Source organism: Tympanuchus pallidicinctus, unplaced genomic scaffold (genome assembly GCF_026119805.1).
Source record: "Tympanuchus pallidicinctus isolate F22 unplaced genomic scaffold, pur_lepc_1.0 scaffold16, whole genome shotgun sequence".
Classification (NCBI taxonomy): Eukaryota; Metazoa; Chordata; class Aves; order Galliformes; family Phasianidae; genus Tympanuchus; species Tympanuchus pallidicinctus.
In genome coordinates this window covers 10,120,179-10,143,259 of record NW_026294679.1, presented here as the reverse complement: position 1 = coordinate 10,143,259, position 23,081 = coordinate 10,120,179, and the positions used below count along the sequence as shown (strand labels likewise).

The following is a 23,081-nucleotide window of genomic DNA, read 5'->3' as shown; positions in this document are numbered from 1 at the left end:
AAATACCAGGGCATGACTCTTCATGCTGTGTCAAGGCATAAGTTATTTGACATTGATAAAATAAATACAGAACTTAAGCCACAACGTGTAAGGGATATCCTAGCCCTCTCCTTCCAGGAAGGTAAGAATATGGATGATTTCAACGGGATGCTGCTGACTTCGGACCAATTAAAGCACTTGCTGTCAGTTGTTTAAGTGCTTTGTTGTTTGTTTGTTTTTTAAATGTTTTTCCCTTTCTCCAGCTTTATTGGAATTTGTTTTGATAGTCGCCAAACTTTTCTGGGATGTTTTGCCTGCTAACTACAGGAGTTGACTGCACTAGGAGGCTTTATTAGTGTAAGTCACCAGGGTAAAATAAACAGTTGTGATAAAAAACGATAGCTGTGGAAACTGCCAAGTCCCTTGGGTCCTGCTGGCTGAATAGTATCCCATCCCACAAGGCTGTATGCAGCTCCACATTCAGAGTATGAAATCCATGTTCTAAGCTTGCATCCAGCACAGCCAGATCTCCTGCTGTGATTAAACCGTAAAAAGATACTGCATCCTATGTGAATAGCTGAGAGTGCAGACATTTTTCCCTTCCTTCACAGATGCCCTCCAGCACATATACACACAGAACAGCCAGTGGTTCATATGTTTGCAGGAGCAAAAATGAAAACAAACAAAAAAAGACAAAGAAGTGTCATTGTTCCACAGTTAAAATTTCACTAAATGCTCATGGAAGATAAGGTAGTAGCATTTATCAACACTGAGCACTAGAACACCGTATTTATGGATAAAAGCTTTTCAAATAGTCCTTTTCATATTCCTCTTTCCCACAATACTGCTTGTTAAAATGGACGTAATGACTTCTCTTTCCCCATTTTGTCAGTTCTACACGTACGTATTTGGTTCTCCTCTATTCCACCTAAAAGAATTAATCTGCCACTTCAGAGCATGCTGTGTCACTAAATTGTAGGTTATGACCTTATTAATGTGGCTCAGCAGGTAGAAAATAAACCTGCACGGAGAAGAGCCCATTTGCAAAACAGAAGCAAGGAAACATCATACAAAGTGCAGGAGGACAACACAGAGTAACAGACTTCTCCTCGAGATTACCTTCAAAGGAAGAAGGTACTGCTAACCTTTCAAGTATCCCACTCTAAGAACTCTCTAGTCCAGAGAAAGAAAATTACATACTAATGCAAAACTATCTCCATTAATAAGTGTTTTCACCAAAACACTTTCCTGCATGACGATGACTACAAGACTACTCATCATACAGAGCTAACACTGATGGTACTTAAACGTTATGTCTGCTTTTACCCATCACCTTGTCTTCAGCAATAGCTGACAGCAGTAGAGAACAGGAACATAATTAGGATATAACCTTAATTCTCTACAAACACATTGCTTACAATTCCTGAGTGAAAGATAGTGTCTTTGCATTCAACTCAGTGAATTCTTTATTTCATCAAGCAGAGCCATAAAAGAAATAAAGGTTTTTCCTATACCTACAAGTGGCAATGCTCTAAGGTATCTGTTTCTTTGCTGGCTTACATATCAAGTCCATCTTCTTGAAGACCTTGAATGGATAGAATTGCAGGATGATGTGTTTTATTTATCCCTTGCTTTCTGTATGGGAAGTTAAAGCCAGATCTATATGAGGCATGAATCTTTTCTAGAATCCTTGAGATTTCCTTATGGCATACATGTAAAAGCTTCCGTATTGCAGGAACCAGGAGCAGTACAGTACAAGCTGGAAGTGTTAAGCTCAAGGACAGTGTTGGAGTGTAGAAATGCCACCAATAGCAGCCAGAACAAGCAGAGCAACAGATACATGTTTAGAGTATAACTGTTTGCAAGCCAAGCAAACCCTACATCTTCCTACTTTCTGGATGAAAAGTTTAAATTGCTGCTACTTTCTAAAGAAATACCAAACATGACGTGAAAGGAAGGAGGCAAATAGAAGCACGTATTGCTTGTCAGCCACTAAAGATCCTAATGGAAAGGGTCCTACAAATCTCTCAAGAACATCATGTTTATACAAAAAAAAAAAAAAAATTAGTCTTCTCCAGCTTGTCTGCAGCTCATGGACACCATAGTCACTGTTCTGGCATTTTTATTAATTGGAAACGTATGCTTATCTTACTCTAGTGGTAAAAAACCGCATCTCCTAACTCTCACAGCTTAATCCTTTTTGCAATCTGAGAGATACCTACGACAGCAAGAGAAATAAACCCAGTACAGTCGGTTAATTGCTCAGTGACAGATAATCTTTTCTCCTTTCTGTTTTCCTCCTCTTCTATAAAAAGAATAGCAAATGTAAATAAAAGTCTTTCATCTAAAATGCTGGAAGAAGTATGTCAAGATAACACCATAATTAAAGTCAGGCACAGCCATATACAAAGCTTCATTTGCTATATACAGAAAGAACAGCTCACTTGCCACCCAAAGCCTGGCAAGCTTCTGAGCTTCAGTACTCAAGATAGTAAAGATTGTTTCTTTCCGATGCTATATTTCATCCCTTTATGTCTGTCACAAGTGGTCTCTTAATTCATGGGTCGTTTCAGAAGGACAATTTCCTTCCATTAGCACTGCAGCCAGCTGTAGTTAAACTGGCTGAAAAATTGTAAAGAAATACCATTCTAGCAGGTGGTAGTACGTTTACACGTAACACAAATTCATATCTTGTAGACAATGGCATGGTTACGTTATAGATGGTTACAGTTTCATCAGTCACAAAATTGCTTAAATCACCCAACAATGACAGATGCACTTATAATCAGCTATAGCACAAATGACTTGTGTCTGTGACATGCTACTAAACAGCCCCTCATTATTCATCAGCCTTTGGAGAACATACACTCCACAGGAGGTGAGAGCGGTATTTCTTTGTCATTTACTCAAGGCAGAGATTTCTCTTCAGTGGTGAGAACATGCAGAATATGTCTTTTTCCTCAGAAACAGAGCTCTTGACATCAGAAATCAAACCAGACATGAAATCATGATTTCTTCTATTCCTTAGCATCAAAGCTAGAGGGAAGAAATAAATTGAAGTATAAGATACGTTTCTGCCTTTCACTCAATTCAATTTTTCTACCCTTTTGAAGCAAGCAAGGAGATGTAAATTAACACATCACTTAAGCAGCCAGGAGGTGCAATGGCTAATAACCTCTCTGTCAGGCGAGTTAAATAATAAGACATGCCCATTCAGTCATTTCTTTCCATTATACTAAAAACAGAGAAGCTGTCAGGGGATCTTCAGAAGGTTATTTATTAGTGATCCAAATACATATCTGCATGGTGAGCAGGGATCTAGCTGCAGAGCCAGTCACAGGACAGAGCACAGCATAAACACCCACAGCTGACGTAAGGCAGCAGGACTCAGTTAAGAGAATGAAGCATGCTGGTGAGCGACAATCAGAGCAGCCACAAGAACCAAAGAGCCAATGGAGAATAATAATGGAGCACTGCAGAGAAACACTCGTGGGTTTTAGCCATCCTGGTTCTCCTCTGACATCTCCTAGAGAAAAGTCTTTCTCCAGGGACTCTGGATGATTGGCCACACAGCTGTAAACAAGTTCTGGCAAGAGACAGATACCAAGTAAAACTAGAGCTGATGAGTTCAAAACAAGCCAAGAGTTCCTCAAATCCACAATATTCTTTGCTCCAAAATGTCACAAGTGTTAAAAGTTTTAACAACACTGATGAAGATACTAAGGAAGTTAGTTCATACCAGTAAAGTTTCACATTGGTAAATATTTCTTGAAACTATTAAAAAAAATTAAACAATTTACATACCAAATAAAAATACACTGATATATTAATAATAAAATATTCAGATAGATCTTAAACCAAAGGGTGAGGAAGGACCTGAAATTTCAACACTATGAATGAAAGCTGGGAGAATACAAGGAACCGTCAGATATGAAAATCCCATTTGCATATTCTCTCTTAGATTGCTTTTTGGCAACAAGATACTAGGTTAGAGAAAACATAGCTTTTCTTATGTCATTTTCTGATATTAAGGAAGTCCAAAGTCCAATAAAGTGCTCTACACTCACTAGCTGTAGGTTTGCTACACAGACAAACTTCCAGATGCTGGTATCACAGAATCGCAGAATCGTAGCGGTTGGAAGGGACCTCCAGAGATCGAGTCCAACCCACTGCCAAAGCAGGTTCCAGGTATATCCTTCAGTGACATCTGCACATCTGCCCCTTTCAAACATGGTAAAATTCAAACTTCACAGACATTAGTTATGAAACAGGAAACAGCATAAGCTCATTGGCAAGACTTTTTGCCCAAGTTCATGCATCACTTCTAGCGTTACTTTCTCCACTCTGATGTGGCTGTTCTGCTTTCAATCCTAAACCAGAACCTCAGCACAATCCTGCACTGCATCACAAGAGAAAAATAATTTTTTAGCACTGTCAGCAATGGAGAAGGATGTATCTCCACAGAGTGAAACACCATGCTCTCCTCAATGACTAATTTTTCAGGAAGTGAAACACCATGCTCTCCTCAATGACTAATTTTTCAGGGAGACATGGCTGAGGGTAGTTAGGGGGAATAAATAAATTCATAAATGCAATATGTTTACTTTTTGAAATCATTGTGACACCTCACCATGCATATCAGACAAGGCAAAGGGCAGTAGAGAAATATGATCCTTTTTGACCTCAACCCCTACCAGCAATTTATACAAAATAGGAAGGTCTAATTATCTCCATAGCACAACAAGAAATAATTTAATCAGCATCACAAAATGCTAATCATTCTGCATGTTTCTATTGCTAGAAAGAAAATCCTACAAGTTTTGCTATTTCATCAGTTGGGAGAGAAACAGTAGTCAGTCCACCTCCATCAACAGCCTTTATAAAATCTCCCCAGACTGTCCAACAATGCTTTGTAAATCAAACCACAAGATAAATTTCCCTTTACCTATTATGGCTCTTGACGCTTCCACAAGAACTATGAAGTAAACACAACTTAGATCCATTTTTCAGATACATAAAAAACAAATACCATCTGCCCTCACTGGATCCAAATAACACCATAGAGAAATAGACCACAAGAAAATCCTTGCCTTTGGTTCAGAGTGCAGGATATGTCTTAAAGTCATTGAAGTATCAAGGCATCCCTTACAAATCACTATAACAGACAGAATCACACAGATTGAAATCCATTGAAATCTGGTACTAATACTACAAGTTCTGAATAAAGACCTGTGATACTCATTTGAGCCCACTTTAATCACAGATAGTTTCCCAATCTTAGCAGTACTGACTTTTCAGAAGTATCATTTGGGCAGTAGATAGCCATAAGATTCTTCATAATAAACAAGGACATAAGCTTGAGTTCTTCTAAAAATAAACCAAATGATAAATTTTATTCTGAATAAGACAAAAAAGGGGAAATCAAATGAGAGCAGGTTCATGAAATATGTTATCTGTTTGAAAAAAAAAAAAAAACAATCAAAACTTCAGCTTCTTCATCTTCAAGTACAAAATAAAAGAAAGAGGTTAACTACAAACCTTCCAGCAAATTTTTAAAAAATCCAATTAAATAAAAGAATTGTATCAGACTGCTCCTATTTAAAAGGTAAGACAGTAATTATTAACTCAATTTATCTCCATACCTCCAAAGAGAGCTCTCTGTGATGCTTCCCAGGTTGTAGTCATACAGCTTTGTCAGAATTAGAATCACCTGAAGGCAAAAGAAGAAATTATGGTTAGTCTCAAACAATTATAAACTTACAGAAGTGAAATGACCCCAGGGAGGACTTAAGATTCCTTCAATGGGTGTTTAAAATAACTGACTTAATTGTTATATTTGCCTAAACTGACACAGGAAGTACTCGCAGACAAACTGTTGCAGAATACAAGGTGATTTCTGCTTCCTGTGGTACATTGCTTTCTACTCTGTTTGGTAAGAACTGAAATGATTCATCCTTTTCACAACTGTGCATGGATACAACCCACTGGTCTGTCTTCAAACTACTTTTGCTTCGGTAGGTAATTAAAAAAAAAAAAAAATAGGCAAATGATCATCCAACTGTGGCTAGGGAGACTTAGACATCAGGAAAGGATCTCCATGAGCAAAGATCATCACTGGTATAGGCCACCCAGAATATCTGCAGAGCCTCTACACTTGGAGGCTGACAAAATAATTGGACAAAATCATGGCTGACATTATCCACAGCTGGTGATAACTGTGGTTTGAGGATGAGATCGAACTAGAGACTTTCAAGTGTCTCTAATAAGCAACATTTCTATGACTTTGGTGAAGTCATAGACAGAATGGAAACGCTTCCAGGTTTAGGAGTTTTATTAGCTCTTTTCATAAACAGTTTTTCCCTTCCTGCCAAAACAGACACTTCTAGAATAAAATTATTTTGCCAGGGGGATGAAGGCAATTTTAGCAAAAAGAATTTCCAGCAAAACATTTTAGCCTGCACTTTTGTTAATGTTCTAATGAACTGACTTTCAAGATGATGGGTTCTCTTAACAAGACCTACATTTGGGACAAACTATCAGACCGTTAGTTTTGCTACTAATTTATTTTGCATTTCTCCCTGCCAGGTCACTGTATATCTTCTCCTCCATTTCCCATTAAAACTGCAGTAAATTGAAGAGGCACAATGCTTCTTATCTGACAAAAACCCGGATTTATATATCTCTATGTTATTATTTTCAGCCTGGGTTCCTAAGAAACAAGGCCTTCAGATGCACATCCCCCCACTCCCTTGACAACTTTCACTTTCATCAGCCAATTTCAACTAATTTGGCAGAGAAATAAAGGACTGGAGGAAATTCAGTCCCTATAATCTCTGTGAAAGCTAGCACCAGCACGGCACAGGAAAGGAACAGAACTCATCATGGTAAAAGCTGCCCTGCCTTTTACACACCTTGAACCAGCCACATGAGGAACTGGCTCTTACCCAAAACATTCAACACGAAAGAAGGATACAGAGAATGTAAGCAAATAGCTGCTGCAAAGAAAAGGTTTAAGGAACAGATTATATACATCCGACAAGCACGTTTCTTCATTTCTACAGTGGTTAAATCCCTCAAAGATAAATAAACCAAAGAAAAACTTCTTTACTTTGAGGGTGACAGAACACTTAGCCTACTGCAGACAACCTGCATTAGAGTGGTGGAACAAGATGACCTTCACGGGTCCCTTCCAACCCCTACAATTCTGTGTAATCTGCACAAACACGAGTCACATGCAGATGATAAGGGAGACAGGAGAAATAGTTGAAAAAAATAACAGTTTACCAAGACAAGCTCCAGAAGAAAAGCATCCTCCCTTTTTACCTGCTCACTTCCATTTTAATCTCCTGCTTTCTATCTTCCATCATGCCTACTTATTGCTTTAAGTCTAAAATGAGATCCTCATCCTGTTACCCACAAATGACTGCCTAGAAATTCAGGCTATTAAAATACAAACCCCAGCAGGCAGAAGACATCTTAGTGACACCATATAAATAAATAGCACCACAGAGAAATGGAGGACATGGAGGAGTGACCCATGGAGGTGCTTGATGCCTAAGATGCACAAGGATTGGCTCTGCAGATATCTGAGCTGAGACCACAGCCCCTGACTCCTTGCAGCTCCAGGCCCAACTCAGCTCTGAGTCCTTTTGTGACTCTAGCTCTATCTCCAAGTTGTTGCATCCCTCACATAGCTCCCTACAAGCCCTGCCACACAGCAGCAAGCTGCCTCCAGATTTTAAGGCCCGTGCAGGTGTGCTGCCCACTGACACCAAACCTCCCATGACCCCCATGATAACAGTCCCACAACAAAGTGGGAACTGATACAAACATCCCCTTCAAACAGCCTCATGGTGACTTCTGCCTTACCCAGAGATCCTGAGGAGAGCTGTTAATGACAGTGCATATAGAACACCATGTCTCCCTTCTGCTCCATCATCCCTGTAGCTGTCAGAACCCTGATCTAGATGTCCCCTCAGTCCCACAAAACACACCAACACCAATGCCGTGCAGCCAGGAGGTGCCAGCCTGCAGGGTACCTCTTTGAAGGGAAGGCCAATGTGCACAGTGCCAACTGCAGATGGCAGAGCAGCAGCAGTCACATACGTTTTGCAAACCCAATTAGGGCTTTGTAAGTGCTAAAATTTCAATCTCCTCCCTCCCAGGAATGCTAATTGGTGACAACAAGGCAGCTGCACTCCCAGATCCAGACCACATCACTGCCATCCCTTACTCCTCTGAATGAGTCTCTAAAGTCCCTGCTTAACAAATAAATAAAAAATTAAGAGGAAAAAAGGTAAAGGAAGAGGAAAGGGGTGTGAGCATGAAAGCATGCAAGACCTTTCTAATTAACTGCTCTCCTGATGAAAGATAACAGCGAAGTCAGTGAAAAGTTTCAGTGCCAGTAGAATAGAGACCTTCCATATGATGTGGGAATTGCATCTACCTTCAGCTTTCAGAATTCCTTGATCTATGAAGCAGCTGGACAGTTACAGAAATTTGCTTATATCTTTTTCCAAGCCTCATCTTTTCTTGGCACACTCACGCTTTGCTTGCCAGAGGAAATTCAGACTTAAAAGACCAAAGAATATTCCTCACTGAATATTTTGACATCTGGTAGTTTTAAAGGCAGACCTGAAGATATAAGGCACAGAAACTTGGAAGAGAAAATAAGAAATTTCCTCAATCCTTTGCCACTAGTTGAGGTGATCTTGGGAAAAATCACAGAAAAGTCTGAAGAGACACACTTTCCCCACCTGTAATCCCAAGAATTAGCACTAAGCCTACTTTTATGGATTAATAAAATCAGCAATATGCAATTACACTAGTGTCAAACAGATTTACTTGTCAGAAGTTACACATTTTGACTTTTTCCTCCCCAGCTTTGAGGGAAAGTCACAAATCTCCAAATTTCCAGGAAAGAAAATTTAATTGAGAATTTTAATTTCCTCATTTGAAACAAAGCGTAATCGATATCCCCAAAAGAAATGATAAAAATTATAACAAGTGGCAAAAAAGAAAAATCAAAATTTTCCACCTCCAGAGAGCTGACATCTTTCTTGTTCTTTTCTGTTTCACTCAGAAATTTCAGTGAAATCCACATCATCTCAGAGTACTGTATGTTCTCCTGTACTAATTTGTGAAAAATTGTATTTCATCATACTTTTCTTTATATATAGCTCTAACAATTATCCTGCAATCAGAAGCACTCCTTGATCCATCAAAACATGCTCATTGCAGCTTATACCATTAGAATCCAAAGTAATATTGCTATATCTTGACCTCTTAGTAAAATTAGGATACAGCCCCCGATATTTAATATTTCTAAGCTAATATTACTATTTGACACTATGTTGCAGCATACACACACACACCAGTTTGCTACGCAATAGCTTAGATATAATCACATAAATATCCTGTTTCCAGAATACAGACAGGCTTTCCTACAGGAGCCTTTTCCACTTTTGTGGATTTGTATCAGCTCCTGCTCATCTTTATACCTCTCCCTAGTTTCAGCAGACTTCTTGTGTTATTTGCTCTGATTCAAACATCAGTAATAGATCTCAAAGATACACACGCAAAATAAACAAGTCACTTGCAGAAAATTAGTTATTTTTGCCTCGGGTTCAATATTCTCTTTTCCCCTTTACAAAGTTATTTGAATAACTTAATTCAAGGCCATGATTTCCGTTATGTTTACTCTTTCAGAAAATATATTTCTCCTTTGCTGTTTTTGCTGCTTTCATTTCTTTGTTATTTAGCCTGCAAAGGTTAGTTCATGTTTAAGATTGTTCCTTTTTATTTTCATTTTTTTCCTTCCTCTGTGGCTGTCACTATGTAGTACTGAGGAACCTAATGAACAGAGACATGCATATTATGTTGTTCTAAATGTCAGAATATGGCTGTGAAGAAAGAGTAATGAAATGAAAAGTACTGTCTCACCCTTTTTTTTTTTTTTTTTTTTTTTAATTTCCTCCTTTGTTGCATTTCATTGTTTTGCTTTCTTTTTTTTTTTTTTTTCTCTTTTCACTGAGATTCTTTTTCTCCCCCCTTCCTTATCACTTACCAATCCATACAACCTAACAAGAAAACTAGAGCCACAATAAAAGGAAGCTAAAATACAGTCTTATGCCAGCTTTGCTTTGAATATGGTTGCCTCTTCCAACTGCAGAGAAATGCAAGACTATTCTGTTCTTCATTAAAAGCAGCATTTGAAGTAGGATTTTCTGCCATAACAGGCATGGAAATAGAAATCATCTTCATTTTCTGTGCTAACAGCCAAGAGCAGAAAAGATTTGATCGTGGGTTTATTGCATCCCCAGTGATCATACTAACCATGGTATAGCCCTAAGAATGTTTGCTTTTTTGAATTCTTTATGGAAAGTGAAAAAGCCCCAAGAGATAACAGGACAGAAGGCACAGTGTTTTAGCACACTCACCTGAGAACTGACTGACTGACAGAAGAGGTACTTGAACTTGAATAGCCCTTTCCCAAAGGAAACCATTTCCCCACATCTATTCTAGCAAGAACTAGATACTGTAGGAATGTAAGTGGAACCCACCTTAATTCAAAAAAGTATTTTCAAAGAAAATGTACTTTGTTAATAATTCCTGAACTGTGATTGCTTTTTAGACTCAGGACGTGAAAGCCTATCTGCAGGTTTAAGATGGAAATCAGTGGTTGGACTAAAAATACTACTCTGTGAAGATACTCATGACAGATATTTGCAACTTCAAGAGAAACTGCATGGTAAGCGTGGCTAAATGTTTCCCAGACCTAGCTTGGTTTAGCTGGTCTACACAATCTCACCCCATCCTTCCTTACACTACTGACCTAATTTAGTATTAGCTTAAATCTCCATTTAGACCTTGTTTCCAGCTTCTATACAAATAAACCTAGTAAGGCTATCACAGAATATTGACCAAAGATCATCCTTAACTGCAGTACTTGTTCCAATCTTAACACAAGAATTACATCTAAGTAGACTTTTCTCCGTGCTGAACTAGCTGGCCAGGACGGCACTGAAAGACTCACACTGATGATCATGGCCATAACACAACAGAAAGGACTTGATAGCTGTTATCTGTGGCCACATAATTCAGCTGTTGCTTCTGTTGTGCGTCCAGAAAGTAAGCCAGCCCCACAGTGAGCTGGCTCCTGCCCCAGCTGCACAGAATTCTAATAGCACACAAGGTGTATAATGCTTTGCACTATTCACAACTGCAAATTTACTCCTGGGAACTGCATGTGAAAACGATGGTTAAAAAAAAAAAAATGTGGCTGCTCTCAAGCTAGGCTAAACATGGATGCAGACTAAAACAATCATGGTGTTTAAAGTCTGATCATCATTATTAAAGACCCACAGTGCAAAATGACCTGTCTGACATTGCAACTCAATCTAATTTATACCAACAGAGCCTCTCTCATCTTGGATGCATTTTTTCAGCTGTATTTTCATCACCATCCCCAGGTTCTCTCTCCAAATGCTTTCCATTTTACACAGCACAACAGGGTACTAAATGAAAACAAGCAACTTCTAGAGCTCCATGCTGATGGAGATTTTTCAAACAGAAGAACACAATCAAATTTTTAACAGCTTTTACATTATAGCTTCTTGGTTCTATAGCTTCTACAGTACTACCTCTACATTGACCTAAAACCATGCCAGGCAGATTGGATCCTGTTGGAGCAATTTCTGATTTTCAAAATCACAACAGTTTGGGAAGAGAAACAGACAGACAGACACGAACAAGACAGTTTAAGTACACCTCAATGAGCAGTGATCCATGAATTCCTCACTAAAATCAGGAGATCCTTTCCATCATCTACTTATGTTCCTGCTAAGTCAATAACAAAGAAGCACTAAATTAAGTTTCCACAAGCTTGCTGGTCTGCTATAATTAAGCACGAAGCTACAACACTTGAAGCTTTCTTATGCACTATGCATTAATAACCCATGTTTCTCTGGCTAGGCTTCAGTGTATCAGAGGATGCAGCATCTAGTCCAAATAATTGTACAGTTCCCATCTTTTCCCCTCCTCCTACCTTCTCACTACAACGTACAACTTTCCAACAGAAAAGAAAGACAGGAAGCCACCAAAACACAGTAATATTCTCAATGAGTACTCTGGTGCAGAATCTATGTAAGGAAATGTTTTCAAAGAAATTCACAAGCAAGTCTAAATAATTCATGACTAAGAATTTTACAGGCTGCTCATGAATAAAAAAAGAAACTCTAGGGAACTCATTATCTGGGGCAAATTACTGGTACAAATCTTGTCCTTCATATTATTGTTATTTAGCAATTTTATACCAGTCAGCAAGTATCAAGGTCTCTAACAACTAGGCCAGTGCCAAGAACTGTGAAAATGTGAACAGCGATTTGCTTTTCATATGAGTTGCAGATGATCAGGCAAAGAAAGGCAGGGAAAGCACAAGGACAGAGAAAGAAAACCATGTATTTCCACACCTGGACAACTGACTCCTGCCTTCTTCATCAATCTTTATTATAAAGAATCAGTAAAGTAAAAATCCATTTTTTCTGCATACTTCAATGGACATAAAAAAAAATGTTGCCCACAATCTCACCTGTGACAGGAGGTGATAGCAGAAGTGTATAGAGAAAGAATTAAAATTAGCCTCGCTGAGGATAATGTGTCCCCCTATTAACCCTCTGCAATAAGCAAATCACACTCTTCCTAATTCAAAAACTATTGCAGTCAGTGTGTCTAATAATAAAAGGATCAGATAAAGCCAGTATAGATGATCAAAGACGTTGAATGACTTTAAAAAAAAAAAAAAAAAAAAAAAAAGCCTCAAACTGAATCTGAGGACAAAACAGTAGAGATATGAAAGACATCTATAAAGTCATAAATGTCCTGAATTGATTTTCCTCTTATTTAGTGCACAAGATGTAGGAAAGCAGGTTCAGAAGTTATGTACAAATAAGTTTGGAAACACCTTTTGTTGTATGCTCCAGATACAGAAATCTTGTCTCAGTTCCAAGTGAGACAGGAGTTTAGACAGGAGTTCAGGGAACAGATGTGTACTGAGGTCAGCTTAATACATAAGTTAATATATAACACAGTGTTTTTGCAAATCTTACACCCTTCCCAGGCACGCAGTTTTAGCTGGTGTTGGAGAAGGAATATGATGAAATAATACAAGTCTTTTGTTCTTATTGCTAACATACGTAGCTTTAGCCTTCATGAATTTCTCTAAATCTGTACTTCTTCATATTTTTAACATCTCTAAGAGCCACCTGTAGGCAAGATATTCACTTAGCAACCACGGATACAGGTATTTCTTTTATTTGTGTTGTACAATTGAATCTACAGAGCAAGATCATGGGTTAGTGATCTTCCCCAAGTAAGGAAGGGACCCACAAAAGACTTCCCCAAATACAAACCATATGTCTGAGAGCACTGTCCAAATGCTTCTTGAACTCCAGTAACTCAACGCCATACCCACCACCTTCTGGTGAAGAACCATTTCCTAATACCCAGCCTGAATATCCCTTGATGCAGCTCCATGCTGTTCCCTCAGCAGACTCTACTTCACTCAGCTTTCAGATGTCCCTGGCATGCAGACAGCTTTTAGAGGAGACAGTATGACTTAGAACAAAGAGAAGAAAAGTGAGGCATATGTCCCAGATCTTTCAAAGACAGCCTGCCCAGTCCTTATGCTTGTCATCTAGATGAAATAGAAATTTGTTACAGTCTAAAAATAATTAAAATACTACTACCAAATTAGAGTAAGAGAAATCATGTTTCTGTAGTAAATAAAAACACAGAGTTCAAGACAGTGAGTTGCTGCTTTTCCTTGCTCTAGAAGTGACCAAACATATGCCTACCATGTTAAAAAAAAAAACAAAAAAACAAAAAAACAAAACATCTTAACCATTAACAAGCTGAATAATTTGGGATACAAATTTCATTGTGTTTTAAACTTTCCTCGCCCCCTCTTCAACATTTAAATCTGTTTTGACAAATTTCCCTTCCATTCAGATTCAGTTTCACAAAAATATTTCTGAGCATCTCCTCATGTGATTAATAAACTAAAGAGACAAAAAAATTAAAAAGGAATATTATATTATATATTCAGGTTCCAAAGTAAATGCAATAATAAATTTTCTTCCAGTTGCAGAGGGAGGCAGAGAAGAGAGGAAGGAGGACAAAAAACCAAGTGAAAGCAACTGCTTGCCATTTTGAAATGTTTTAATGCAAGGACAAATAGTTCAAAAAGATACAAGGTTTCATTTCAGAAGACAAAAGTTACTATGAAGAGAATCAATTACACGCTGTAACTGCATTGATGTTTAAAAGCCATTAGCATGAGAGCTCTGTTCATGTTTCAAGAGGGAGATGAAGTCTTCTGCTTATTCATTTCGCTGAATACCTACAGAGGCCTCTGGGGGATTGTTTCAGAATTAAGACCAGAGTAGGGTGAAGCCCTATGTCACCTGGAAGGAAATGTCTTCTCTTACACTCTATTGTATTTGCTGTCAATCAACAGCTCTTGCTTAAACATGCAGCTGCTGCTAGTGATTTAGAGTGGACGCCCAATGAAGATGAAAGGTTCAGCTGCAGAAAAGCACTTTGCTGTCCTGCTTCTGGACCACTATTGAAACACTCAGAGCCTTTCACGAGGCTCTGGGCTTTGCCAATGGACTAAGATTTTAAGTGCTGACAAGCACATTCCTAAAGTAAACACGGAAAGCCTGCGTCTACAAATGAAAACTTCCTTCAAGAGTTTCTTAAACACTTGATCTTACATACCAACTAAGGCTCGACCATAGCCACTGCCAGTTACAAGACAACACTAAGCACTCACAGAAACAGAAGCGTGTGAGAAAAGACTTTATGGAAAAAATACCACCATCAGGATCCTTCTTTCCCAGCTTTAATTACAGTGGTGTCTTCCTGGTTAAGCCATTGAGGTTTCTGAACAATTCAGAAATTCTAATGAGCTCCAAACACATTTAATGTTTCCCAAAAACACTAATCCAGGCCCCCCCCCTTGAATGTAATTCACCCAGCTCTGTCTGAGGAAAGAATGAAAACGAAAAATTTCAGAAACTGTGATAAAGGCTGAAACTGGATGACTTTCATTGGGAAGGAACTGTCCTGGTAGAAGACTAGGGGTCGTAGAGAAAGGAGAAAAAAATAGGATTAATGAGTGCTTATTTTGGAGTTTACTGCATTATATAAAAGTGAAACGTTAAAATGTAATGAATAATTTAATGCTTTAGTGTTGTTTAAGCAAATCACTTTCAAGCAATGTGTATTCAAGTAATAAATCACTGCTTAGCACTCTGCCACAAGCAAAAGATACTACTTGACAGAATTATTGAATGATGTTGCATGACCACGAGGCAGCTACATAGAGATAAGGATGATATTCTTGAATAACTGCTTCCTCTTACTCCAGGGAAGGAAGAAGTAAAACTTCCATCCTGGGGCAACAGGGGTGGTGAAACTTACGACATGCATTTCATCTTTAGGTCCCAAAAGTGCTCTGAAATCACTCATTTATCACTCTTAACAACTATTCTATTATGTAGGTTGGCTCACATATATATATATATACACACACACACACACACAGAGAGAGCTTAGAAGTTTGTTATGGAAGGCAGGGAGTGAATACTTCTTGCCAGGATTTCATCAGCCTAATTAGTGCACTTGGTTTTCCATTGAAAACTGAAATATACCAGTCATCCAGCTTTCACTCACTATTACTGTCAAGTGGGAAAATTATAACAACGTATGATTTATTTTTTTTTTTAAACATCTATGAACAGAATCATTGTTTGCTAGAGAATGCAGAAGGCAGAACGTAAGGGCAAATAACTTCAACTAGTTATGTTTCTTCAGTACATCAAAGAAAATCAGGTGACGCCCAAAATTCCAAAGGATTGAACCCAGTCAAAGTGACATTTCAGCCATTACCCAGTATAATTTTTTAGTACTCTGATTATATAAGAAAAGTTTTTCAGTTCCTTGCATTCTTTCACCCACTTCAGCTGCAACAAAATATGCCAACAGCAGCTGTTTGTAATAAGCTGGAAGGCATCTTGAGACCAATTGTAATGCAAAGGTCATATTTTCTGAGCTGTTTACAGACAGTAATTTGTTAGGTTATAATGTCATATGTTGTCAATAATTCAAGGTGGGAAACTGTAACAGTTAATAGGTCATGAATTCTTCATTTTTCCACTTTATCTCTTTTCTTCCTCCCAAAGAGCTGTTAAACAGTGTCTCAGCATACTCCTTGAACCCAGACACAAAGGTTTCATTTGTTTATGGAACTTAAGGAACTTCACATGGTAAGATGTAACTAATCCCTCAACAAGCACTTAGGGGTGATAACAGAAATAAAGCACACAATTCAGACTTGGGATATAAATTCCTGTTAAAAGTCTATTCTCACCAGGGCTCTATATTCTATAGAGCAAGTTGATGCAGTCAGAATGAAAACTGCTGTATTTCATCAAAAAGAGGACTCAGAAACAACTTGCTCAAGTGAGACATATTCTAAATTAGACCCTTCAACCCCAGTCCTTTTAGCAAACAAGACCATTATTAAAACTTCTGTTATGGTATGTTCTTTTTTGTATTCTGACAGGAAGACACATCTACCTGATTAATGGAATCCCCTTCATGTAAAATTGTCAGCTCATTTTCTTTCTGCTGATCTTACAGCAGAACCACACACAAAAAGCTGAAGTGTAAAGCAGGACTGGCTAGAGGATAAAAACATGTGGGACAGAAAGCCTGTTGCAGATCCTCCAGGTCAAAAGAGCAAATCAGCTGTACAAGCAGTAATTTGTATTAACCCATACCACACATACATGAGAAAGGTATCCAGTATTTACCTCCACAGCACTCAAAGCACTTTTGGTTTTTATTACCATGTCCTTCACAGGAAGCCTAACAGAAAGCAGTGATTCCATCTTAGATCACAACACAACAATTATAACTAAGACATATTAACACCAAATATCTGCAGGGAAGGCATTAGGCCTGAGGAACTTTCAGCAAACCAAATGTAACCAAAATGGTAGCCTACTCACATTAAAATAAAGAAATCTTTTTTTTTTTTTTTTTTTTTTAATGCCAGTCTCATGTTTCTCTTGCAACTTTTTTTACACTATACTGGGGGAGACAGCAGGGAGAATTAAGGTCTGTAGAAAGTAGAGGTTTCCCATTAAGGAATGAAGGATAGAAAGAACAGGCTGAACATGGCAAGGAAGAATGACAAGGATAAGAAGGAGGATAAAGGAAAAGAAAAAAAAAAAAAAAAAAAAAAAAAAAAAAAAAAAGGATAAATGAAAGAGAAACAATCAAGACTTCGTATTTACAAGACATTCTGATCTGGGAGTCCTTAACCATCAAGAAAGAAATTTAGAGGAAAAAGAAAAAAGGAAGGCATACGTTCTCTTGTAGAGGGCTTCTTTCTTAAAAGTAAGGGATAGAATGGCAGCTTGCGCTTCATTTCATCTCATCTTTCCCCTGGCACACATTTCATCAAGCAGGTATCCAATTCAAAAGGGGAGGGAAGAAAAAGCATACTGCAAACCAATGCACAATAATTAAAATCTTATTAACCCACTAAGACGTATGACTAAGATCCCATTATCTGGAGGATAACAAACCTAAGCTGCCTTCTACCAATATCTTCATGTCTCTGGCAGAAAGTGCAGTGTAGTTCCAAAGTGAATGGTGACCTTGGTCTCTATTTCTCTTCATCCTCTTCATTTAACATTAAGCAGAATGTGGTGGAAGATATTCTCACATTACTATACATATATATACCCACACATATACATACACACTACTTAAAGTTTCATGGGGTCTTTTTGACATGAAAAGCCAAAACAGTTCTTGACTTCCTCAGTCAGTAGAAGGCAAAAAATAATAATAATAATAAATAAATAAATCAAGAACAAATGCTGCTGGGTAGAAAATCACTACCTGAACTATAGCACCCAAATCCCAGATTTATTTATTTACTTTCGGGCAACCAGTTAATGCTGTCTTCCAGGTGCATCAGTGCTGATTTATTTATTTACTTATGGAATTAGATGTCCTTTTGTACTTGGACATGATGAGAAACAGTACTGGTCATTCCCATTACTGAAATTGTTCCTAAAAACAGAAAAGCACAAGCTCCCTTGTCAATTCCTTTAGCCATGCTCTGAACCAAACCTCTGGATCTCATGTTAAAGAAAAACAAACACGCAGGTACAGTGAAGATTTCCTTAAAGGATATTGCCTTTAACCTGGAACTAGCCTACACACCCTGATTTCCTCTTTGTTTTGCCATAGCCCTTATTAAGGTTGTTAAAATAGAAATTCTAACATTAACTGCCACTTTCAAAATTCTTACGTGGTTTGGCTTTTTTTTAATTCCTGTTAGGGTTTACCAATAAAATAGGCCACCTTGCCTGAACTGTGTAGCACCTATAAATGGTTGGTTCCTCTCAACACACTGCAGAGAAGTGTGTTGCTTCATCAGCTGAACCAATATAACAGTGAACACTGGATGAAATAACTTAGAACTCCTTTGACAATTTCAGAATTCTGTTGGGTGTCCTTCCATAGGATGCTAGCAGTGCATAAGCTCCTTCCTGCAAATCCAGAAGTACTGATACTTAGCTCTAGGGACAAGACTCCTACCTTAAAGTCTAGTAGGGAATACAAGTACTTAAAGCACTGGCAAGTCACAGAGAATATGGAAAAATTAGAGTATTGGTTTTGACATTTCTTAGTAGTTTGAAAATCATTTATCTACCCTCAGATAGTCCTTTTGTACAAACAGTACAACTCAACACATGTAAACCTTCAGTTAAGTATCTCTCTCCCACTTACACTATATTTATTTTCCAGCTTTGCATTCCCAATTATTAGTCCAATGATCTTTCTACTCAATCTCACTAAACTTCATCCTACAGTATACGAATCTGACCTTGACCTCAGTTAGGACAGGACTTTAGAGAGATGAATTTTGAACCAAAGCTAGATATTATTTTCTACCTACAAACCATTACCTCCACCCTTCCCCACCCCAATCAAAAAGCCACTAGAAAAATGTCATGGATTTGCATGCTATAGCAGAGAATCCTTCTGAATCACTTCTAGCAGAAGAACAGCAGAAGCTTTCAGCCTTCTCACCAGCTCACTGCCCTATCTACTAAACTAATTTGACATACACTTAGTGTCAGCCATTTTTCAAGACACAGATACAGAACAAAGCTTCATATTCCATTCCCTCTGACTACTGTTTCACATCTGACATGTGAACCGCCAGGGAATCACATTCCATTTTTCCTACCACCTCATGCTTGCTCAACACCTGTTCTCAGGGAGAATGGTATTTCTATATTTTTGCCTTTGAGCTAAGTAAAACTGAATAAATAGATCTAAGAGAAGAAAATTAGTCTTACCATGTCACCTACCACCTTTATTCTCTGCTGTGGTTTTCCATAAAGCTTAGTAAGTGAAGAAGCTTATTAGCTTTCTCCCTTGCCTTGCTGTTAATCAAATAGTCAGTGTTATGCTATAAGCAACATCAGCTATTTGTGTTCGCTAGATGATTAAAGAGGTAGAAGACAGAAACTGGTCCATATACTATAGGTTTCCAACAGAGCAGTGGTAATTATCATTGCCAGGGTGGTAGGAACTGCAAGGGCTAGGTCTTTAGCCAATAGAAAGCAAAAGAACAACATAAATTATTGTTCTCAATTTCCTTCATTTAAAGATTTACCTCACCAAGAAAGAAACACAACTGAGAAAGTCCAAATGAAAAGGATGACATACCCATGGGCTGCACTCTTCCACCCCACAAACTGCACTAAGCTGAAGAGACCTGAACGAAAGTCAGCAACAGCAAGCTCAGCTCTCCAAAGGCTTTCACTCTTCTACCCCACAGCAGTAAAAACTTGATACATACATTTGAAAGCGACCCATCCAACAGAAATAGAGTACTACAAACACTGAACATGAAAAAATGAAATTCTTCTAGAAGAAAATAGAGACACTACCTCCTAATTTGCAAAGGACACTGATGCTATTACAACACACAGAAGATATCTCTGATGGTTGAAGGTGAGTGGGGAAGCAATACTACATGCACCTATGCTGTAAGGAGCACCTTCAGTTTCACCACTGGTTTTGCAACATTTGCTGTCCTGAAAAGAATTGTCCGACTCTACAGAAAGGATGCATGTAGATTTCTGAGGAAAAAGAGAGCTTGATTTCTCATTTGCGTTAATAAAAGATAGAACTGTTACCTCAAAAAAGCTCACAAAGAAGAGTCAAATAAACATACCCATCTCCTGTCTGGAAAAAGTTTCAGAAACCTAAAATCTGTCCTTATGATTTTCTTTCTAATAGCGAAAATTCAATACCAAGTCACAATTACACCAGAGAGTAGCCTCTCCTTTTTCTGGAGTAAGATAGAGCCAGCATGAAAACGTATCAGCTCTATAGATTCACTTGTGACAGCCCAAAATAAAATTCAGCTATAAGTAATATGAGCTTTCTGTCATGTTAAAGATTACCACTGCATAAATGCATCCAAAGATTAAAGACTGCTCAGCTGTAACAGTGATTGACATGTTGTTAAACCAGTAATATCTTTCCATAAAAACTACCTTAGCTTTATTCTTTCTAAGCCAATATGTTCTTCAATAGGGAAGAAAAAAAAAAAAAAAAAAAGCTTCAACATTTTTACAGATGATTAAAGCAGTATCAGGCAGAAGGTGTGACATTATTTCCCAAAGAATGAACTCGGGTTCTTTGGCTTTAATTTCCTTCTGTGAAGAAGCACGTTATTCAGAGTTAACTCTACATTAAAATTTCTAGCAATTTGAAAAGGTGGAGAAAATATCAGCACAAAATGAACCAGAACATTTTGTTAAAAAAGAAACAGATGAAGCAATGTTTGCTTCACTGATACTAATCTGCTAGGAAAAAGTAGACACCCTGGAGTCAAATACAAAGCCAAAGAGTTTGTTGCTGTTGTTTCTTCTTGCTAGTTTTTCCTTTTCCTTACTGCCTCTGTATATAGAAAGTAAAGCTATTTCTCTTGTCAAACTAGTAAAGTGACAAGAACTCTACGTCTGGCAGAGGGAAAGGTATGAACTTAATGCAACGATTGCTGTCAGTTGCACAAAGCACAGCTCAATCCAGCCAGCAGCAGCACTGGAAATGCTGGATGGCACAAAGAGCCGCTCCATGCCTCTGCACCTGAGAATCCCCTGTATCATTCCGAGCATCTCTGCAAACCTTGTAATGCTCCTTCCCAGGGAATGAGTCTCTTCTTAGGAGATTTGCACCACATTGACATTTGTCTTCATAGAACTGCTTGAGTTGGAAGGGACCTCAAAGATCACGCATAGTTCCAGCCCCATACCAAAAACAAAACAGAACTACCTTCAGACCAATTTAATATCAGACACAAATACCAGCATCATTCACAAGTTAGGAGTTAAATTAGCTAAAGCTACTTGAGGAATTGCCTTTCCTTCTCTTAGTTGGGAGCACTTGTGCAAACACGCAGGACAGAAGGGAGCAGCTCCCTGTTCAGCAGCACTGGTTATTTAGGTGAAGATCTCTCCCATGTTTTGAGTTTTCCTTTCCAGCCACTGTGCTCACCATCAATGGACTTGTGAAGATAATGTGCTGCTACAAAGAGCAATCAGTGCCACTGAGATCAGACGCTCCAAAGTAGAAAAGGCCACTAAGTAAACAAAGAACAACTGACTTTCATTGCAGCTTGGGCAAATGGTTGTAATTTCCACACCCAATTACCCAGCTTGCACAGGCAATTACATTAATTCCATGCACAAATTAAGCATGGCACTGCATGAGCATGTTGTTTATACAGTGATCTACATTTTCCATTATTATTATGTTTTTAATCTGGCCCTAAAGCTTATAGTGGTTGATATTGAAGGACTTGTAGATAGGAAGGCCAATAGAATTGGCATTCTGGAGACACATTGTTAATGCCTAAAGATACCACATTTTGCTGAATGACACTTGCTTCTTTTTCAATTTCTGAGGACCCAAATCCTAATTTCTACCTTTACGTATTTTGCAATCTGTGTACCATGGTTCTTGAATACCTCCAGGGATGGTGACTCCACCATCTCCCTAAGCAGCCTGTGCCAATGCATCACTGCTCTGAGAATAAACTGTTCCTAATACGCAATCTGAACCTCCTCTGGTGCTAGTTAAGGCCATTACCACCTTGCCATTTTCAAGTAGTTTAGTCTTATGGTGACAAGCACCTTGCACTGAAACAGGTGCAAACTATTGCTTCTGTTCTATAAAAGCAAAGCTGAGTAACATAGTTCCCTCCTTCCATCTCTATGAAGAGAAATTTCACTAGAGTTCTCGTTGTGGTTTGTCCTGGTGGTTGAGGTTTGCTTTTATTGTTTCTGAAGGGGAGAGGGAAAGGGCAAGATATGAACAAAAACCTGTATTTCATATCAAATGATAGCCTTATTACTTGTAGGAAACAGAAGAAAGTCTCTGTGCTTTGCCCACCTTCAATTTTTCTTATCTTCCCTTCCATCAAGCAGTATAAGATAAAATTAGGAAAATACAATAGTAAAAGGTGGGAAAGCTCCCACGGGAAAACAAACAAAAAAAAAACAACCATACAACAGGAAGGAGAAAATTTTCTAAAATATCAGGTGTTACAATTCAGAGCAGAGTTTTTAAGTCAAAACATACACATCTTCTGAATATTACTGAAAATATTTTTGATGGAAAAAAATATCAGTGGAACTATTTTGTCAGCTTATCTTGAGCTGTTACCTAGAGTTTAAGGTTCATTCAAGTTTCTGCTTGCCTGTCTGCACTGACCAGCCGGAGTTCCCCCAAGGAAGCACTTCACCAATGCACCCATGATACTGGCAGAACTTGGGCAAGGGACAGCAACACTTGCTCCATCACAGCAGAGCAAATTCCTGTGTTGTCAGCACTGCCATAAATGTATTGAGTGCCTTAGCAGTACTATGTATAACCACAGACACATATGCAAAAGACTTTGAGCACAGACTTATAGCATCACTTATACAAGCATCCTC

The 23,081-nt window shown here is 38.3% G+C and overlaps 1 protein-coding gene across 3 annotated transcripts in view; it reads right to left on the bottom strand.

Moving 5' to 3' along the window:
* The window catches only part of SORCS1 (sortilin related VPS10 domain containing receptor 1), a 269,815-nt gene that overhangs the window by 177,518 nt on the left and 69,216 nt on the right, over positions 1-23,081 (bottom strand). For all 3 annotated transcript variants that reach the window (XM_052677145.1, XM_052677146.1, XM_052677147.1), the window contains exon 2: positions 5,622-5,689. In XM_052677145.1, coding sequence (XP_052533105.1) covers positions 5,622-5,689 — 68 coding nt within the window. The remainder of the gene's footprint in view (positions 1-5,621; positions 5,690-23,081) is intronic.